This window comes from Epinephelus lanceolatus, chromosome 3 (assembly GCF_041903045.1).
Source record: "Epinephelus lanceolatus isolate andai-2023 chromosome 3, ASM4190304v1, whole genome shotgun sequence".
In the NCBI taxonomy this organism is placed as follows: Eukaryota; Metazoa; Chordata; class Actinopteri; order Perciformes; family Serranidae; genus Epinephelus; species Epinephelus lanceolatus.
The window spans coordinates 47983275-48003495 of NC_135736.1; the positions used below are offsets into that span (position 1 = coordinate 47983275).

Below are 20221 nucleotides of genomic sequence, written 5' to 3' on the forward strand. Positions count from 1 at the left end.
TTGACGTATTTTAACCCAGTTATTGTGCATTTACCTTTACTTGTGCATGTAAAGCCGGGTGGTTGTCCCGCAGGTGTTGTATCATGTTGCTCGTGTTTGATCCTTTGGCTGTGACTTTTTTGCGGCATGTTTTACAAACTGGAAAGCCATCATCAACAATGACCCCTTGGTCATTTTGCAATAGCCAAACTGATCCCACACGGCTGACTTTATCCGTTTTTGAGGGGGAATAAGTCTTCATCCATACTTCATCACTCCGAGACACCTATTCAGCTGTACTGCTTGTGTAACTTTGTTTTCGTTCCGTGCGAGTTGTGCTGACCTGCCTACTGTATATGGTTCCGTGTCCCAGCATAATCTTAGGAGAGTGACGGTGTTGAGGAATCTTTACGAATAATTAACCATGGCGTTTAAAATTGCGGTTAATAGTGAAATCAAGTAATCGTGACATCCCTAGTGGTGAGGTTGTAGCACGAAAATGTGAATGTCCCTATCTGGAGCCAGTGTTTGGTTTGTCCATTCTGGGCTACTGTAGAAACAACATGGCAGACTCTGTGGAAGAGGACCCCCTCCCTTTGTAGATATAAAAGGCTCATTCTGAGGTAACGAAAACATGATTCTTATTTTTTAGGTGATAATACACAAAAGAAAACCCACTTATTATATAATATTCCATTTCTGACAATATGTCCCCCTAAATCCAACACACTGGACCTTTAAAGTTGCTTGGCAACAATCAACTGTGTCATTTTAGATAGAAACAAGGTTTGTGCTTGTTTGATGCTCTGTAGATCACCAATACAACATGAGGAGCATAATTCATAGGTAAAAATCTTAAAATAAATCAATTCAAAAATAAAAATGTATATTGATATTACAGCAGGATGATGGGGTTGAAACCATTCCCACAGTGTTAATGCCAATCAATATGTCTCACTTAATAATCAGACTTAAAAGCAATAATCTGTGTTCCACTGATGTGTAAAACTTTATTAGTTTTAAATCACAGCTGAAAGAAGATAAATGTTAATATTTTCCCCTGAAACCCAACATGTGTCTCTAGTCTGTGCCCATCAGAGCGTCTCAGCTGAAGTCACTGGGCACCAGCAGCTCAGATGGAGGTCAGCACTGATATAAAATCAATGTTGTCCTGTATGGGCGGGGCCGGAGTACCAGGGACACTGCTGCCTGCTGACCTTTCCTCAATGTCATTTTCAACCCTCCCCTCCCTCCCTCCCCTCTGGCGTTATCGACAACTCTCTGTTGTGCTGGTTCGGGGGCATCGGTTTGCCCGATCAATAGAAAACACCCCCACAAAAACACTTCTGGAGAGGAGCAGGGGAGAGTTTCAGTCCCTCACCGTCCAATGAAAACCAAGAATCCTCCACCCTAAACAATGAAAACTCCTGAGCAGGTATCAGATCACCTCCCGCTGCCGTCTGCTGCTGCTTCAGGGGTTTCAGACTTCGAGGATTGATGCATCACAGATTTGAAGACGTGTGAAGACGTTCAGTTTATAAAGCTCTGGGACACCTGCACAGTTTTTCAACATTGTGAACTTCAGGCTGTTCTCACGCGCTGTTCGTACGTTTTCCTATGACAAGTTATGCACCAAAACTCATGCATATCCAACATAATGCTGAGCTAGTAATTCGTGGTTAAACCCATGTATTTTGGAAGGCTGTGATGACTTAATCAATGCGTTGACAGGAGTAAGGAAGGAAGCGGTTCCAAGCTGCCCAGTTAGAAATCAGGTTGGGGCACTGGATGGGTCACAAAACACAGGACTTTCCCCCGGGAGACTGGTGTTTCGAAGTGTATGAACTTTGAGTCATTTTAAGGTACAGTATGTCCTCACCATGTTTTTTTTCCTAAACATAACCACAGTAACTTTCCCTTAATTACTTAACTTTACATTAGGTATGTAACATTATTCATGGGGCAGGAATTCATAGCATATCATACAAACCGTTGTATGAGGATACGTTGTGGCTGCATCTTCGCCTCAGTTTGCATCGTCTACTACTCGTCTTCAGTTCTGTCTGACAACACCTTTAACCTAAAAAATGTTAAGTGTTTATTGCCAGCATGTTTCTCAAGGTTAAAGTCACAGGAAATGACATCCTGTCATCTCTGCGACTTGTGCTCCAAGAGAAAGGGTCAAGGTTTGGTTTGTTAGTGGTTAGTTTTTTTTCCTGTGCTGATATTAGCTGATCACTGATATAACGTTGTCTGAAAATCCTTTGGCTGAAAGATGAGAAGAAACTGCAGTAAAAAAAATGCCAAAAAATATGTTTAAAGTAATTAAGAAACTGTGTCATCATTACATACTTTGTCCACAGCATCAACAAAGACAAAGATTTATAAAGACGTTTTTTAGGCCTGGGTGACATCACAGTATTACAGTACACCAGGGTATTTAGAAATCCTATAGGTATGATTCTCAGTACAGAGGTTCATCTTTCTATCAAACAGATATGGAGAGGCTGTATTTGGGATGTATTGTATGTAGTGCACATCAGGCGCCACCAGAGGTCAGTCTCTACTGATGAGCTGAGAGATATGGCGACTGTGAGTGGTTGGGATAACGTTACAGGACTGTAAAACTTCAGCTAGCAGCAGCAGAGGAAGACTGCGGGAAAAGCAGCATATTTTCAAATCTAACTTGGCAAATTAAAGGTTTATTTTGACCAAACCAGAGCTGGTGAGAACTTGTTGGGATAGTGGAAAGACACAAGCAAGATAGTTTAGATGAGTTTTACTTTGTTTCTGTTGAGTTTGAACAAAGTACGTTGGGCAAAGAGAGAAACTTGAGTTCAGAGGAAGCACAGTTGCATTCTTAAGAAAATAAGAAAAACAGTTTAAGAGTATTTCTTTTCTTGACATTTGAGCTTGTAGAACGTAACAAACTCAACTCTCACTACAATGACTTCTATCACCAGCAGCTCAGCTTCTCGTTTTTTTTTTTTTTTTACATAAATATTGTCATATACCCTGGTGAAATGAGAAATCATGTCGGTATGAAGGTACAAAATAACAGATACCGCCCAACACTTATAAACGATTACAAATAGAAATAGTATTAAACATTTCAAACGATACTCAGTCCTCCTAAAAAGACTATCATCCTTTACTTCCTGATTTTTTAGTGATTAGTTCATTTACTTTAAACAGAATATATCAATCACATATTTCACCCAAAGAAACCTGATTATCAACCTACTGTAGCTTACAGAGGAGGTTAGCTTAGCCTGTGTGTAGCCTGGCAAATCCCAGGACAAAAACTGACGCACAAACACACAGGTTATTTCTTCATTTGAAGACGAGTGTACAAACATTTTTTTAACCAACTCAGAATATCTCTCATTTGGATTTTATCAGCTGGACATCCAGACGACACCCCTGAGAGAGATTTAAGTCAGTAAATAAAACCGAAACTAAACGTTGGGGAACAATAACAGAGTTTTAATAAGTAGCCACAGTGGATATGACACTCTTGTCCTAACCAACAGCCTGCTGCCTGCCTCTCTCTGCGGCCTGGTGCAGTCTGGGTAAACATTTCAGGAGTTGAGCCTATTATCTGACTGAACGCAGCTGTATGAGTCATGTGTTTACCTGCAGTGGTGTGCACAGCACGAGGCAGGGTAAAGAAAAGGAAGGTAGGCTCCTTCATCAGGTTACCTGCTGCCTACGCGCTCTCCGCCCGCGATGAAGAATCTCATTTGCTGAGGACTCTGTTGGTGCGTTCAAAGCCAACATGTTCAGAGCGGTTCATTCAAACTCTGCAGCTTTTAGCACTTTATAACGACCACGTAACAACGTCTAGATGATCGGCAATGCCAGAGAAAATGAAGCAATCAATTTGAGTCTGCCGCTATACTCACATCACATGTTCCTGTCACTGAATCATGGACCTTTCATGACAGAGCACCATCCTTTCTGCATGCCTGCTGCCACATCCACTCACCTAGAAGCTACACCCATACCTGATGTACTTTAGGTCCATATCAGTGCATTTTGGATCAGTGCGTCCTATTAAAGGTCTCAAAGAAACTGGCTCAAAGGACGTGTCATCCGACCACATCTAAACGCCTCCCTCTCAAAGCTCTGCATCTTTTGTGTCTTTGGCATGTCGACTCGTAGAAATGGACATGACACCGCACACGTTCAGGTGCTGCACTCATTTGTTTACATGACACAAGACAGAAGTAGTTGCGTGACAAATGAAAAAAGAGAGCTAGAGAGAAAGGCCCTACTCAATATTTACTCCTGTGCACATCTAACCAATCACTGTGTAAAGTGGGCGTGACTGTCAGCTACAGAAAAATTACAAAAAATGACCAGTCACAGCCCCAGCGGGGAGTTCAGACACTGTTTGACTATCTGACGATCACTACTTTTTAGGGTTGCAGTGGTGTACCGGTTTCAAGGTATACTGTGATATAAAAGTTGACAGTTATCATAATGTGTACATTTGCTCATCTACAATATTTAAAAAAAAAATGCAACTGGACGTTGAATCTTGCCTTTATTTTAATTACATTCTAAGAGGGAGACTTTCTACACACACCTCCATTAACAAAATGGTTTCAAGTTTCAATTATAGTTATAAATGTTTGTTTAACCAACAATAGCCCTTCTGTTTTCATCACTTTCAGGCTCATTCTGACGTCTTAAGGGCTCATTAGAAGGTCAAGGCCACATTCAGACAAGACAACCGCACTGCGTAAAAAAAACAAAAATAGACTCTTCATTTGTGTCAAACCCCATTCTAAAATCTAAAATCAAACATGTTCAAGCCAACATGTTCCCCTAAATCTGACACACTGGACCTTTAAGTAATTTAACAACTAAATTACGTAGGTGACATAGTTGTTAACTACATCCACCACCAGACTTTCACACCCTCTTTACTTCATCATTGCTGTGAATGGGTTAATAATATCATTGATTGAAAGTCCAAACACTAAAGGGCGATATGTGTGCCGCAGTCACATGCCGATGGCCAATGACCAAGATGCCATATTTGACACTGAGAATGAGACCGGACTGTTCAAGCAGTAGGCGTCTCTGGTACATTATTTATATGCTGTAAGCACAATCATTGTGAAGAAGGATAATATGATCTCTCCTCCTCAAAATGTTTAATTGCTGTGCCGTACTCATGAATCGGTTTCTCATTACTCCAGCTCTTTATCCTACTGAACAGTGACACTCAACACGCTTTTCCCAGGACACTTTTGCAAAATGGCAGGAGGCCAGGGGCCAGTTAACAAACGAACATTAATAATATTTATTATTTTATGTAATAAATGAATTGCCTGTTTCAACCTTTAAGTGTTTTCTGTCGTCACTCATCTTTACCAAGAGGCGAATCCAGTCGCAGCAGCCCTGCACAGGTCAGGTGTACGCAGGGGCATTTGAGAACATTCAAGACTTAGCTTGAACCTCTGTTGGGGGACCCCTGCCCGTTCTCACTCACAACTCATCAAATATCACTGCTTTGTCAGCGATCTCTGCATCAAACACCAACACACAGAGGCACCATCGCGTCAGTGTGATATGAACTGGGCGGCAGCAGTTTGTGATGATGTTTTCAATGTAGTATGAAGAGCAAAGTCCATATCGGGTGGGAGGCGGTGGCGTCAGGTAGCTAGGACAGGTCCCAGTACACGCTATTATGATGGGCCCTAGTGCAGACTGTTTACTTGTGATGAAGCACACTCACCTAAACTAGCTTCCTCATGTCATATAGTCTCAGCACAATTAAAACGAGTCTTGACATTGGACATTAACAAACACCTAGCAGTTAGCATTGCTCATCTGTACATGACAAAAATACCAGACAGTAAGAAATTATTCATTTAAAGGAACGTTTTTTTTTTAATGTAAAATAAGCATTCACTTTTGTTGTACTGACTATTTTCGAGGGCATAAATAGCAGATGGCACCATTTTTAATCTAATCTTCTTTGAGCATAAGAATATTTCTTAAGCAGCAATCTAAATAACTCATTTCCTGCCTAACACATTGTTGGAGGCCCTGCTCTCTTTACGGGCCCTCCCACCCCAGGGGCCCCAATGCAACCATACTGCCTGCAGTGTCTATATTTACAGCCCTGGTGGGAGCTGAGGTGTTTGGTCAAACAACTCTGGACTTTCCATTTGTTAACCTGCTGTTCATTTCCCGTGTAAAACCAAAAGTCAGTCGAGTAATTTTAATAACAGCGTAGTGTGCCCGTATGAGTAGCATGCTACACACAACCATGATGCTTAATTCTAAACCTCACCACAGAGTTTTGTTGCCTGAACATGAGGAAGTAAATCTAAAAATAGGGCTGTCTATCAATTATAATATTCAATCGCAATTAATTGCAAATTACACTCATATTTTTTATCTGTTCTAAATGTACCTTAAAGGTATATTTTTCAAGTTTTTAATACTCTTATCAACATGGGAGTGGACAAATATGCTTGTTTTATGCAAATGTCTTAGGCCTATTATTATTATTATTATTGCAACAATCAAAAACCATGACAAATACTGTCCAGAATATTCTCCAGAATAACCTCAGAGGTTCTGCTGAAAGCATATCACGGCAAACTCAAGCCCAACAACAGATGGACTTATTGACCTGAATGTAACTTTACTTAGTAACACTAACACAATGTAGTGTCCTCAAGTGTCCTCCACTCACTGAGGTTTGTTTCTGCTTGACATCCACAACGTTAATGCCGCATCGCTTCCTGATTTCCCAAACTACAGGGTGGGCCCAGGGTCATAATTACAGAGGGTACATGCATTAAGTCGATCACGTATAAAAAAATATTGTGGCATGAAAAGGGATTTGCGTTAACTCGTTATTACGTATGACAACCCTACTAAAAAAAGTTTTTCTACTTTGTAAATTTATTTTGAAAAAGTCTGTTTGCACATAACGTGTCAAGTTCCAATTCCCAAATCCTAAACTTTGAGTTTTGAGTCCTAAACATGTCAAAATGCGTTTGTTACCAAATGTAATGCTATTTAAACAAAAGAGTAATTATAAATTACATTTACAAGAATGAAATGAATCATGGCACTTTTTTTTAAAATAACGTCCTTTCCAATCTTTGGGTTTAGGGGAAGGTATCAAGTATTTTCAAGTCAAAAAGCTCAGGTCCAAGTGAAGGCACGAGTCACTGATGTTCAAGCCAAAGTCAAGCTACAAGTCTGTCTTCATTTGTCAAGTTGAATGTTAAGTAGGGGCGCACGATAATATACTGGCTGATATTTAAAATGAACTCTCAGAGCGGCCAACATGCTTCTTCTTATTTTGCACTATGAATAAATATTATGAACATTGAAAAGATTGATTTCATGTCTCCATCAGCTGGTGGGCCGTCACCATAAGAGTATGCATGTATACTATGATGTGAATTCCACTACAGAGGAGACTTGATGATGATCACTGAAATCAGGTGGGAAAAAGTGAATATATCGATATTAGCATCGGTTATCAGTGAATTACATATTGACATATTGCATATCAGCAAAAAATCCAGTATCGTGCATTTCTAGTCCAAAAGTCATCAAATTTGTGACTCGAACTCCCCACCTCTGGGAAACAGAAGTGTATTTTGAAAACATAAAATGCATGATATGAGAGGTACGCTGTCACTGAACATCCAAAAAGGACCCAGGAGGGTACCTAGTGTGACCCCTGACAAAGCGGGGGTATTTGGCAAGTTGGGATGAGAACAGGTTTGGGAACCTGACACTTTTTAATATACAGGCTCTGTTTTTGATGCTTTTTATGGGTCCTAGCACCTTATTTACTTTCAAATTACAAAAAAACTTTCAGTGTGAATCAATTTACTTTAATTGTGAGTTAGTGAACGGTCGGCGGGGCACCTGGGCCTTGAGTTGAGTATCACTGCTGTAGAACACATACTGCAGTTGGCCTACGTCTGTTTGCTTCTACTTTGTATATTTTGACTGGTATACGCCACAACACCCAGGCGAAATATTTGTATCTGAAAACCTACTTGGCAATAACTGATTCTGATTCTCAAACTGGATTTTTGGATCGTATTTTATCGTCTCATTGGTACCTGAAACATTTTCCTTTTGGATAACTGAATAATGAGATAGTGTTATGAGAGGGAATAATCACCCTTTGGTTGAACTGGTCACAACCTGTGGACACAAGCACCCTGATGATGAGTCACATCACACCGTGGCCTCATCTGAAGAGGTCATGAGCCAGAGAGGCAAAGAGGGAACAGTGCTCTATACTGGGACTGAGTCCCTCCTCATCGCCCCTGTTTCTAGGACTGGAGGACAACATGCAAACATGAGATTGATAAAGACATGTTGGGATGTTGCATGTGATGTGAGCCTCTGCAGAACCTCCTGTCTGCTCTGTCAAGCCCATGATGATGCGAACTGCAGCCCCATCATCTCCCCTCTGTTATCACATCTGCAGGAGGCTGCACACGTTTCTCCAAAAATCTCTCCGACCTCAACCAACCCTTCCACGAGGAGAAGGAAGATGAGGAGGAGGATGAGGAGGGCCCCTGCACCCCCTCATCACTTGAGCCCATAACAACACTTCAGCACCAGTCCGTATCCATGTGATCAATGCACAAACCTACAGCGGCGGCGGCGGCGGCGGCGCGCCAATCAGCAGCCGATCATGATGATCAGAGAATAATAATGATGAGGTGGCTTGTTATTATTATGGGGTACAGGGATGGGGGGTACTCACTCGTCTGGGCGCGTGTCCTCGCTCATTTTTTTCCGTTTCACCTCCGGTAATAACGAGCTCCCGCCGCGGCTGCACAGCGCGGTGTCTTCATGTTTCCTCGCCCTTCAGCGGCAGAAGCGGCGGCGGATCCGGTTCTCTCCCGCGCTGCGCTCGGTTCTTGAATCCCGATTTGTGTTATGTATGAATCTCCGTCTCCCCCTCCTCCTCCTCCTCCTCCTCCTCCAACACCACCTCCTCCTCCTCCTCTTCTTCTCCCGTCACTCCTCAATTACTGGAGCGCATCCGAAGAGGCGCATCCGATCTCCTCTTCCACCTCCACCTTCTCCTTCTCCTCCTCCTACGCCTTTTCTTTCTTTTCCTCCTCTTCTTCTTCCTCCTCCGCCGCCTCCTCTACCTCCTCCCACGCCGGGCCGGGCTGGAATGCGGTGACCGAAAATGGTACGCTGGTATCGGTGAGGATGGCCCCGAAAGAGCCCCATCTCCTCCTTACTCCATGTTGGATTCAGTGAGCGCAGGCAGAGCGGAGCGGACTGAGGAAGAGGAGGAGGAGGAGGAGGAGGGGGGCGGGTGACGTCAGACCCGAAGGACTGCAGAGTCACGTGCTATTACCATATAATAATAATAATAATAATAATATGCTAGATAATTTAACGCAAATAATAACATTTTTATTATTATTAATAATAATAATAATAAGAAGAATTTCATTATTATTATTATTATTATTATTAATATTATTATTGTTGTTGTTGTTGTTGTTGTTGTTATTATGTAGCCTAAAGAAACTATCCTAGCAGTTGTAGTACAAGCACCAATACTGCCAATGTAGTATTTGTAGTAATAATTTTATTACTATTATGATACCTACTAATAATTGATAAGCATGTAAACTAGCAGGAGTTAAGTAATACTACAAGATATGATCAATTGAAATACTAGAAATAAAGTAGCCTATTGCTGATATTATAGTAGTGTTGTATGTAGTAGTATAGTGGCCTAGTCTACTGACAGTGGTCCAGTATTAGTTGTGGACCTATTAACAGCAGTGATAACAGTAGTTGAAGTGTTAAAAATAGGTGTAGTTTTAGTATCAGTAGTGGCGGTTGTCGCTGCAGTAGAATTATTAGCAGCAGTAATAATAGAGTAGTGATTTTAGCTGAAGTAGTATTTATAGTAGGGTGGATAAGTACTGGTTGTAGTTGAAGTAGAGGTAGTAGTGGCACGAAAGAGGCAGTAGCAGTTGAGGTACTCAGTATAAAGAGTACTTAAAAAATACTCCTGCACTTTTACTTCAGCATGAAATGAATAAAGGACTTCTACTTCTAGCATAGTTACCAGTAGTACTAGTAGTAGTAGTGGTATAAGTGATGTAAATACTACCAGTACTGAGACTTTAACTTTGATAAGTGATCTAATAGTAATAGTTGTTGTAGTGGCAGTGGTGGAAGCAGCTAGAATGGTGACGATATAAGTAGTACTAGTACTACTCTTACTCTAAGATCTAAACTACTGTACTATCACTGTCACTAGGACAGTAATAGTACAGTAGTTTAGATCTTAGAGTAAGAGTAAGTAACTATTAGTCCAATTGTTTCTGTGGAGATCAGACCTGTGAACTTGTGTTACTTTCTGATAACATCTTCAAATATTAACTAATACTTTACTCTGTAATACTTCACTCTCGGGTCCGATACTTTACTCTGTTGTACTCTGTAATACTTCACTCTCGGGTCCGGTACTTTACTCTGTTGTACTCTGTAATACTTCACTCTCGGGTCCGATACTTTACTCTGTTATACTCTGTAATACTTCACTCTCGGGTCCGATACTTTACTCTGTTGTACTCTGTAATACTTCACTCTCGGGTCCGATACTTTACTCTGTTATACTCTGTAATACTTCACTCTCGGGTCCGGTACTTTACTCTGTTATACTCTGTAATACTTCACTCTCGGGTCCGATACTTTACTCTGTTATACTCCGTAATACTTCACTCTCGGGTCCGGTACTTTACTCTGTTGTACTCAGTAATACTTCACTCTCGGGTCCGGTACTTTACTCTGTTATACTCTGTAATACTTCACTCTCGGGTCCGATACTTTACTCTGTTATACTCCGTAATACTTCACTCTCGGGTCCGGTACTTTACTCTGTTGTACTCTGTAATACTTCACTCTCGGGTCTGATACTTTACTCTGTTGTACTCTGTAATACTTCACTCTCGGGTCCGATACTTTACTCTGTTATACTCTGTAATACTTCACTCTCGGGTCCGATACTTTACTCTGTTATACTCTGTAATACTTCACTCTCGGGTCCGATACTTTACTCTGTTATACTCCGTAATACTTCACTCTCGGGTCCGGTACTTTACTCTGTTGTACTCAGTAATACTTCACTCTCGGGTCCGGTACTTTACTCTGTTGTACTCTGTAATACTTCACTCTCGGGTCCGGTACTTTACTCTGTTATACTCTGTAATACTTCACTCTCGGGTCCGATACTTTACTCTGTTATACTCCGTAATACTTCACTCTCGGGTCCGGTACTTTACTCTGTTGTACTCTGTAATACTTCACTCTCGGGTCCGATACTTTACTCTGTTGTACTCTGTAATACTTCACTCTCGGGTCCGGTACTTTACTCTGTTGTACTCTGTAATACTTCACTCTCGGGTCCGGTACTTTACTCTGTTGTACTCTGTAATACTTCACTCTCGGGTCCGATACTTTACTCTGTTGTACTCTGTAATACTTCACTCTCGGGTCCGGTACTTTACTCTGTTGTACTCTGTAATACTTCACTCTCGGGTCCGATACTTTACTCTGTTGTACTCTGTAATACTTCACTCTCGGGTCCGGTACTTTACTCTGTTGTACTCCGTAATACTTCACTCTCGGGTCCGGTACTTTACTCTGTTGTACTCCGTAATACTTCACTCTCGGGTCCGGTACTTTACTCTGTTATACTCCGTAATACTTCACTCTCGGGTCCGGTACTTTACTCTGTTGTACTCTGTAATACTTCACTCTCGGGTCCGATACTTTACTCTGTTATACTCCGTAATACTTCACTCTCGGGTCCGGTACTTTACTCTGTTGTACTCTGTAGTACTTCACTCTCAGGTCTGATACCTGCAACCTGTTCTTCAAAATAAGAGCCCTGTTTTATTTTCCTATCAGTTTCTAATCAGCTGACCACCTGCTCTTCTTCTGCCACATCATAAATCACTGTGTTTTAGTGACACCTTGTGGTCAAACCATGCTTCTGCAGTCGCACTTCACATCTGTACCACATCTGTTCTAACTACAATAATCGACAGTGTTTAATGTTTATTTGGTGAAGAAATGGTAGACGTGACTCTGTGTGTGTGTTTCATATTTCTAAGACGTCATTTAACTGTGACTCTGTGTTTTATGTGTCTTTATTTGGCCTCACGTTATTTGGAAAGTCCAGAGCAGAAACTCAGTGATTTTAATGTGTCGCTAATAAAATCTACTGACCTGCAGGTGATATCCAGTTGTGACTAAACTACACGTCTGCAGGGTTAAAAAGGGTTGGACTCGAGGTTATATCAGTCTGCAGAGTCTGAGTGAAGAGCTCAAATATTTTAGTAGTCAAAATGAAGTTCTATCTTTTCTCTAAAAGTAATAAAAATAAAAACTACAGTCAGCTTGGATCAAGGCTGTAGTCATATACCATGCAGGCCTGTATGGTCTGACTACAAAATTATTTTTTTAGGACAAGTTATGATTATATTTAGACTAGATATCATAAAATGTGACTGTTGTAGGGAAAAATGAATAAATTAAAAGGGATTTAATAAGCAGAAAAGTCTCTAAAACAACATTTACATCATAGTTCAGGGGATAACGTACTGAAAATAATAAAAATGTTCGACTTTCTGAGATTTTTTTTTTTTTTTTTTTTTTCTAAAATCTTGGTCCCTGGCTCAGATTTATATTCATTAAAATGTTATAAGGAAAAGTTTTAAGGGCAGAAAAAAGCAATAAAGCTCCACACTTCACTTATCTTTGAACACAGGGATATACGGGCAATCTGAATCACTTGCAAGGGCCCCCCTCACTGTACAGGCCCCTCCACCCCAGGGGCTCCAGTGCAATCGCACCGCCTGCACTGTCTGTATTTCCACCCCTGTTTATGAACACTAGTTGTTGCTACTATAATTTGTGTTACTGTAATTGAAGCATTCTCTGGCACAAGAATTTCCTGCTGGATGAATAAAGTTCTATTGAATTAAATTAATTTGCATTGTATCTGTTTCTAATAGCTATATAGATTATTAATCTTTGTTTTTGTGATTAAACTTTTTTTTTGTCCTCAGTTTGTTGTGTACTTTTATTTTGAAGTTTCTGTTCTGCAGGTGCAGCTTCCTTTAGAGGCGGGACATCTGTGTGCCCACTTCTCATTGGATAATTGATAAATAGTCCGCCATCCTGTGGTGTATATAAACGCTGTGCCTCCACCTGCTCTGTAAAATACTCTGACATATGCAGTGAAGACTCACCAGTGCTGACAGGTTGTTTTTACGTGTGGTAACATTTTGTAAGTTGAGCACGGAGCCAGCTGAAGTAGAGACAGCACACTTTATAAAACGTCTCTCTCTGTCCCCATGAAGAGGACAAACACGGGGAACACCTGAGCAGGTATGTCACCATCTGCTCTCCTTTCCTGTGATTAAACAGTCTGTAGTTGTTTTACATCAGGATTCATTAGAGATGGTGGACAATATGTTTCTGTACATTGTCTCAGAGTTTGTGTTAAATGAAGAAAACCTCGTGACTGATGACAGGTAAAGCTTCAAACGTCTCTGCCGCTTCAGAAAGTTTCATTCAGTTTGACAGTTTTTAAAGTTTTGCGGCCAAACTTTGTGATGGACACTTTAGTGGGTAGAGTAGAGAAATCTGGAGATGTACACCAAAGAGACATCATTTTAAGTGTGAGAGCATTTTCACCTGATACACTATAATGATTAAGGGCGGATCATTAGACAATGGGCCCCTGGGCACAGATGTGTAAAAGGCCCCACCAACGTCAGACATTGGAGAAATTTATTGTATTAGTCCGAGTAAAACCGGACTTTGAAAATACATATTAACATGTTAGTCCAACTGAAATTGGACTAAATCAAGTTTCTAAAAGTGGAACTAACACGCACAGATAATGTGATTGGGAGTCGAATTCCTCCTGCATGTATACAGCCAATCAGACCCAGACTAGCAAGAAACAGAAGAAGCCGGTAACAACGTGGAGAAATCTACATCCAGAGCTGTGTATTTTTGGACAGACGAAATGTACAGAGCTGCAAAGTTTCCACCATGGTACCAGTTAGCTGCTAGCTAACCGTAGCTAACTTGTTTGTCCATTGTTTGGTCTGTGACGTCAGCCCGGTCTCACTCCAAAGTCGTAAAAATCCAATGCTTAGGTAGTGACTTATGGCATCAGACACTGAGAAAAAAAGCCGCCCTTTAATGTCGGCATGATACGCCATACGGCTAGTCACTGTTTTATTTTAAAGGCGCTCGGTGGTGTCAGGGGGAAAGGCGGCGGCACAAGAACAAAAGTTAAGGCAGCGAAAATCCAAGTAGGGCGGGTGGGAGGGGTGGTGGATGCATCCAACAAACTCTGACTGTCACCCGGGAGAGCGTTGTTTGTGTCCCTTAAGGTTATGAAACCAAACCGTGTGATTTTTTTCTCCCTAAACCTAACCACGTGCTTTAGTTGTTGGAGGAAAAAACACATCAATTTGCGGTGTTAAACCAACGTAATGCTTTTATTTTGAAAGAGAATGTATGTAAATGGTGAATTTCCTGTGAAAACAGAAGTGTATTTTGAAAACAGACAATGCATGTAACAGGCTGAACTTGACACGGCGTCCCAGAACGTCAACAACCAACACACCCAGGGTACCTTGGACGTCATATGTGGACGTGGAAAGTGTGTGTGACGAGGTCGGAGTGAGAATGTGTTGGTGACATAAAAAGGTCCAATACTAACAAGCTGAAAGGGGGCATATCTCCACCTATCGTAGAGGAGTCGCACATACTTGGCTCAATAAATGGATTCCCCTCCCGTGCTTGTATACTGGGACAAGGACAGTAGGCCAGTTAGATGTCCTCGTCCAGCTGGGACTGTAGCTCCACTTCACTGTGACTGGAAACGTACTGAGTGACTTCGTGGTGGTTTTGCCTCTTGTTTTGTTATTTTGTGTCTCTTTGCAGTTCCTTTGCGTGTCATTGTGATCATTTTGAGTCTCCTGCTGATGGTACCTGTTAATTTGAGTGAGACATTTTGGGCTCCGTATATGGCAATAATGCAGTTAAAAGGCAAATTTAATTAATAATCTCCAATCACATTAAATTTCCTTCTGAATTAATTAAGTATTTATCTTGCTATCCAGCTATCTATCTTTTACATATATTGTTGTTATATGTAATATTTTCCAAGTAGGCTTTTTTGATGATGCGTTAATTAATTATTTCTCCGTAACATTGAATCAGAAACTGTTTTATTGTCAGGCAGGTTTACACACGCAAAGAATTTGTCTTGGAGTTTCCATGCATAATGGTCAACAGTGCAAAAGTCAAGAAACTTAATATAACATAGAAAGATTAACGATAAAACATATGTAAAATATAAAAAATAAGGAAAGAATATGCATGTTTTTAAAGTAGAGGCACTGTAGAGTCTGTGCAACAATGTGCTAAATGTGTAAAGAAGAAGAAGTGTAAAGAATATGTGCGTTAATATAATGCATGATGTCAGAAGTGGATCATGATGATGATGATGACGCACAGTAACATTTATTTATTGCAGCACTTCAAAACATAAAGCCTGAATCACACACAGAGAAAGCTTTGCAGCTGTAGAAGTGTGAAAAGCTATTTGCACACAGATATAATTTGCAGTTGTGTGAAAAAAAATGTTTGTAGCAGCAGAAATATTTTGTGCATGTGTAATTAAAATTTGCAGGAACAGTTTCACAAAGAGACAGGCAAACAAATTTCCTGTGTGTGTATATTTTTGACCGTAAAACAGGGCCAGAATTTGTGCTTCTAACTCGCTGCTTGTATCTTCAGTGTCGCAAACACTGATGGGATTTTTGTGTGTCTGTCTCAAAGACTTTGTAAAACCTCACTGTGAATATTCCTGCACACTTTTTACTTACATGTGCAGAAGAGATTTCTACAGCAATAAACGGTTTTTACATTTCATAAACTTGAATTGCACAAGCTCAAAATATTGATGTCCTTAATTGGATTCCATACGAAAGCTTCATAAGACGTCATCCGCCCATCACTCAGATTCATTTCAATTGTCATCACTCTGTGACATCTGTTGAGTTCAGTTCCTCCAGTGTTTGATTTGCTCTTTGGCTCCACAGATGATGTCATAGATCAGCGGCTCTCAGCTTGGGTCCTGTATATATCTTTAGGATCATAAGACTATTAAACAAATATTTGCTCTTTCAGAAAGTTGGGAAACACGAGAGCAACAAGTAATGATAATCATTAGAGACGGAGATATCCTGACTGTTGGATGTTGTTTGTTCTTTACACATGACATCTATTTCCTGTCCTGGGAGATTATAAAGCTTCTTGAGGCAAATTGTGATAGTGATATTGGGCTATATGAACAAACTTGAATTGATCAAATGACAGTTACACAACTTTAGACTCATCAGACCAAGCAACGTTTTTCCAATCTTCTATTGTCCAGTTTTGGTGAATTGTAGCCTCAGTTTCCTGTTGTTAGCTGACAGGAGTGGCACCTGGTGTGGTCTTCTGCTGCTGTAGCCCATCTGCTTCAAGGTTGGACAAGGTGTTGTTGCTTCAGAGATGCTCTTCTGCACACCTTGGTTGGAACCAGTGCTTATTTGACTTCCTGTTGCCTTTCTATCATCTTGAACCAGTCTGGCCATTCTCCTCTGACCTCTGGCATCAACAAGGCATTTTGGCTCACTGGATATTTTCTCTTTTTGGGACCATCCTCTGTAAACCCTAGAGATGGTTGTGCTGAAAATCCCAGTAAATACTCAGAGCAGCCCGTCTGGCACCAACAACCATGCCACGTTCAAAGTCACTTCAATCACCTTTCTTCATCATTCTGATGCTCCGTTTGAACTTCAGCATTTTGCATTAAAGAGAAATTGAACAGGTGTACCTGATAAAGATGCCTATGAGTGTATACTCTTGAAATAGGGGACTTAAAGGGTCATTTCACCCAAATTTGAACAAAAATACTTCTGTGGTGTTGGGCCGTGAATCTAATTTTGGTTTTATTTGCTTTGAGATTTCTGTCTTTAAGATCTTTTGATTTCCCTCAAAATTGTATTTTAACTTAAAGTTATACTGTGATAGCTGTACAGATCTTTGCTCAGTTATGTTCATGTTGACTCCTGGCTGTGGCTCTTTCAAATCCACGGTGGTGTTTTAGACACAGGAAGTTTTAACTGACCTCCATCTCTCATCAAATCCAAGCAAAGTCTTCATGAAATGTGGTTCGTGATACATGAGGGCGCTCAGGCTGGTGTTAACACCTTACAAACACTAGATGGCGCAGGTGTCCAAGAGTTGAGCAGAGTGTGCAAACACAGTAAACACACTACAGTTTATTGTCTCCTCTGTATTTAAACTTTGACATGAGTTGATTTTAAAAATACAGATTTATCTTCTTTCTTTAGAACAACTGAGGTCGACACTGTTAAACTAATGACTGCAACAAGTTACCGAGCCATAATAAAAGAAAGCAAAGTCATGTTACAGTGAAGTTAGAAGAAATGGAATCATGGCGTTTTTATAGACTTTAGACACATGAATATTAAATCAGAAATATATCAGCCTCACTTATTTATCTCAGCTGTCAAACATGTGCAAGGTGTTTCCACTCTGCAGCTCAGCGCTGACTCGTGTGTCAGGTTCAAAAGTACATAAAAGAGGCATTTGTCCAATGTGCTGTTATTTGTTTAGTTCAGTTCAGAAAACTTTATTTATCCCAAACAGGCGATTTGGTTTCACAGATAAAAACTGAGTGAACATAATAAAACAAACAAAAAACAAACTCAGAAGGGCTGAGCAGGGCTTGAAAATCAACAACGTGTCAGTGACAACAGATCAGCATTATGGTGTCATGAACACACTCTGGCACCCACAGGTCGCCACATACGGGCTTACACAGGAGCCAGGTGATAAACAACAACAACAACAACAACAACAACAACAACAAATGAAGAGACAAACCTAATGACTGCCACAGTCGTTTAGCAGCCTGATAATCTGACATGTAGCTCACAGGTTTCTGCAGACTGTGTGATAGATTTGAACTCTGGGCCAGATTAACTCACCAGACGGGCCCTGTGCTGCAGGTCCCTGTCGACTCCCCATGTCCCCCACTCTGTGCATTGTTTATGCATCATATGAACTGAAGGGCTTAAAACTAGATGTGGACCCAGGGCCCCTCTGCAAAATGCAGTAATGTGTAATAATGGCAGGTGTCCCCTCGGGGCCCCTCTCATTTCAGTTTATATTGTGCTCTGGTGCGGACACTGTTAACTAACACATTTGCAGTTAATCAAATGACCACAGCCGGACTGCCACACTGTAAACCAGGAGCCGTCAGGGCCCCTGAAAGTCTGGAGATTTTTTTATCTACGATTTTGACTTTTAAAAATGTTTTATGTTCCTTTGTTGTGTTGAAACGTTTCTGTATTTCAGGCCTTGAGGTGTTAACATATAAACAACGACACCAAAGAGGTGAAGTCCTCAGGTGTTACCTTTAGAGTTTGTTGTGCATCGCTGCCATATTTCTATAAAGAAATGATGTTGCCAAGTAAAATAGTTTAGAAACTTTGAACCTCCAAACACATCAAGTACCCGTACCTCACTCTGATGACTTGTTCGGGTAAAATGGGACGTATTTGTCTTTTAAAGGGTTAAATCCATTGATCAGTTCAGTCATTAATTCATTAAATCGTTAATGTAACAAAGTATTCTTTAAAAAAGATCCTGCAGCCAAACTTTCCCTGTTTGTTTGCTGCCTGTTTCCTTGGTGCCATTTTGTCCACAGTGGACGTACATGTGTGTAACAGTTTCAGCTCATTCTGGACTGCTGTGGCAACATGGACTCACTGCATCATCTTTAATATCTTTTTTAATATCTTTTGGGTGGCAAAAATACTAAAAAAATATCTGCAGTGTTACAGGATGGTGCACAATAGTGTAAGATGTGATTTTATGGCACCTGGTAGCCTGAAACATGCTGGTTTTACTTTAGGAAAATAGATTTTAGCTTAAGTTTTTGTCCCTTTTTACCTGAATGCATAAAGTACTCAGCAGCAGTGTCGTTAGGCCTGGGTGTCCGAGGCTTCAGCCATGAATGTTACATGAACAGCTCTGGATCTAAATAGGATGTATGTATATTTTAATAAGATAGAAATAGGCCCACATAATAAAAAACCTAGATCTAATGATGTAATTTCATTCATGCAAATAATACGATCTCATTGATCAGGTATAAGAGACGGAGCGCACCTGTAATCACTTTAATGTTGCAGACGAGCTCATTTTAAATGCTTCATATACTGCTGGGTAGTTTAATCTATGATCATACATCATCATTTATTAGTCGATTATATTTTATATAATCAAAGTCTTTAAATAACTAAAGCAGACTCACACATGTGGTGAAGTAAAAACTACAGTGTTCCCCTGTGAGATGAAGAGGAGTAGAAGTACACTGCAAATTATTTAAACACAATCACAATAAATGACATTATTATCACCTTAAAGGCTACAACTGTGATATTTAACTGCTTTCAGAATTTTATTGTGAAATTCATGCAGGTAAATATAGTAATTATACAGAAGTACACTGTTAAATCACAGTAATATTTGGAGTTTAACTAAGATTACAGTGAAATACAGTAATTCTACAGGAGCATACTGTATGCTAAATTACAGTAATCAAATGTACATAGACTGCAGTTACGGTTAATTACAGTAATTTACAGGAACATACTGTTATTTCACAGTAATGTAACAGGCTTTAACTGTGAGGTTACAGTTAAATAATGTCATTTCACAGGAGCATAGTGCTAAATCACAGTAACATGCAGGCATAACTACTGTGACGTCACAGTATGCAGCCGTCGTTTCACAACAATTTACTCTAAAAATTATACAGTAACTTACTGTGAAAGTGATGCAACTAGTAGCCAGTAATTTAAATGCACAGTCAGATATTTTACAGTGTATAAAGTAGCATAAAATGGAAATACTTGAGTACCTCAAAATTCTCTAAATTTTAATGGTAGCAGTTGCAAAGTATTTTGTCTCGACACGATACTAATTACCAACTACTAATATTTTTAACATCACAATTCATCATTAATCTGGAAAATAAAATGAAAAAGAAACAGTTTTCAGAGTGCGTTAAAAGAAGCATCAAAATAGA

At 40.3% G+C, this 20221-nt stretch overlaps 1 protein-coding gene across 1 annotated transcript in view; it reads right to left on the minus strand.

Moving 5' to 3' along the window:
- spred2a (sprouty related EVH1 domain containing 2a) overlaps positions 1 to 8958 on the minus strand; it is a 36287-nt gene extending 27329 nt beyond the window's left edge. The window contains exon 1 of the mRNA XM_033623173.2: positions 8750 to 8958. Within this exon, the coding sequence (XP_033479064.1) occupies positions 8750 to 8775 (26 nt within the window). The 5' untranslated portion in view covers positions 8776 to 8958. The remainder of the gene's footprint in view (positions 1 to 8749) is intronic.
- Positions 8959 to 20221: the final 11263 nt, after the last annotated feature.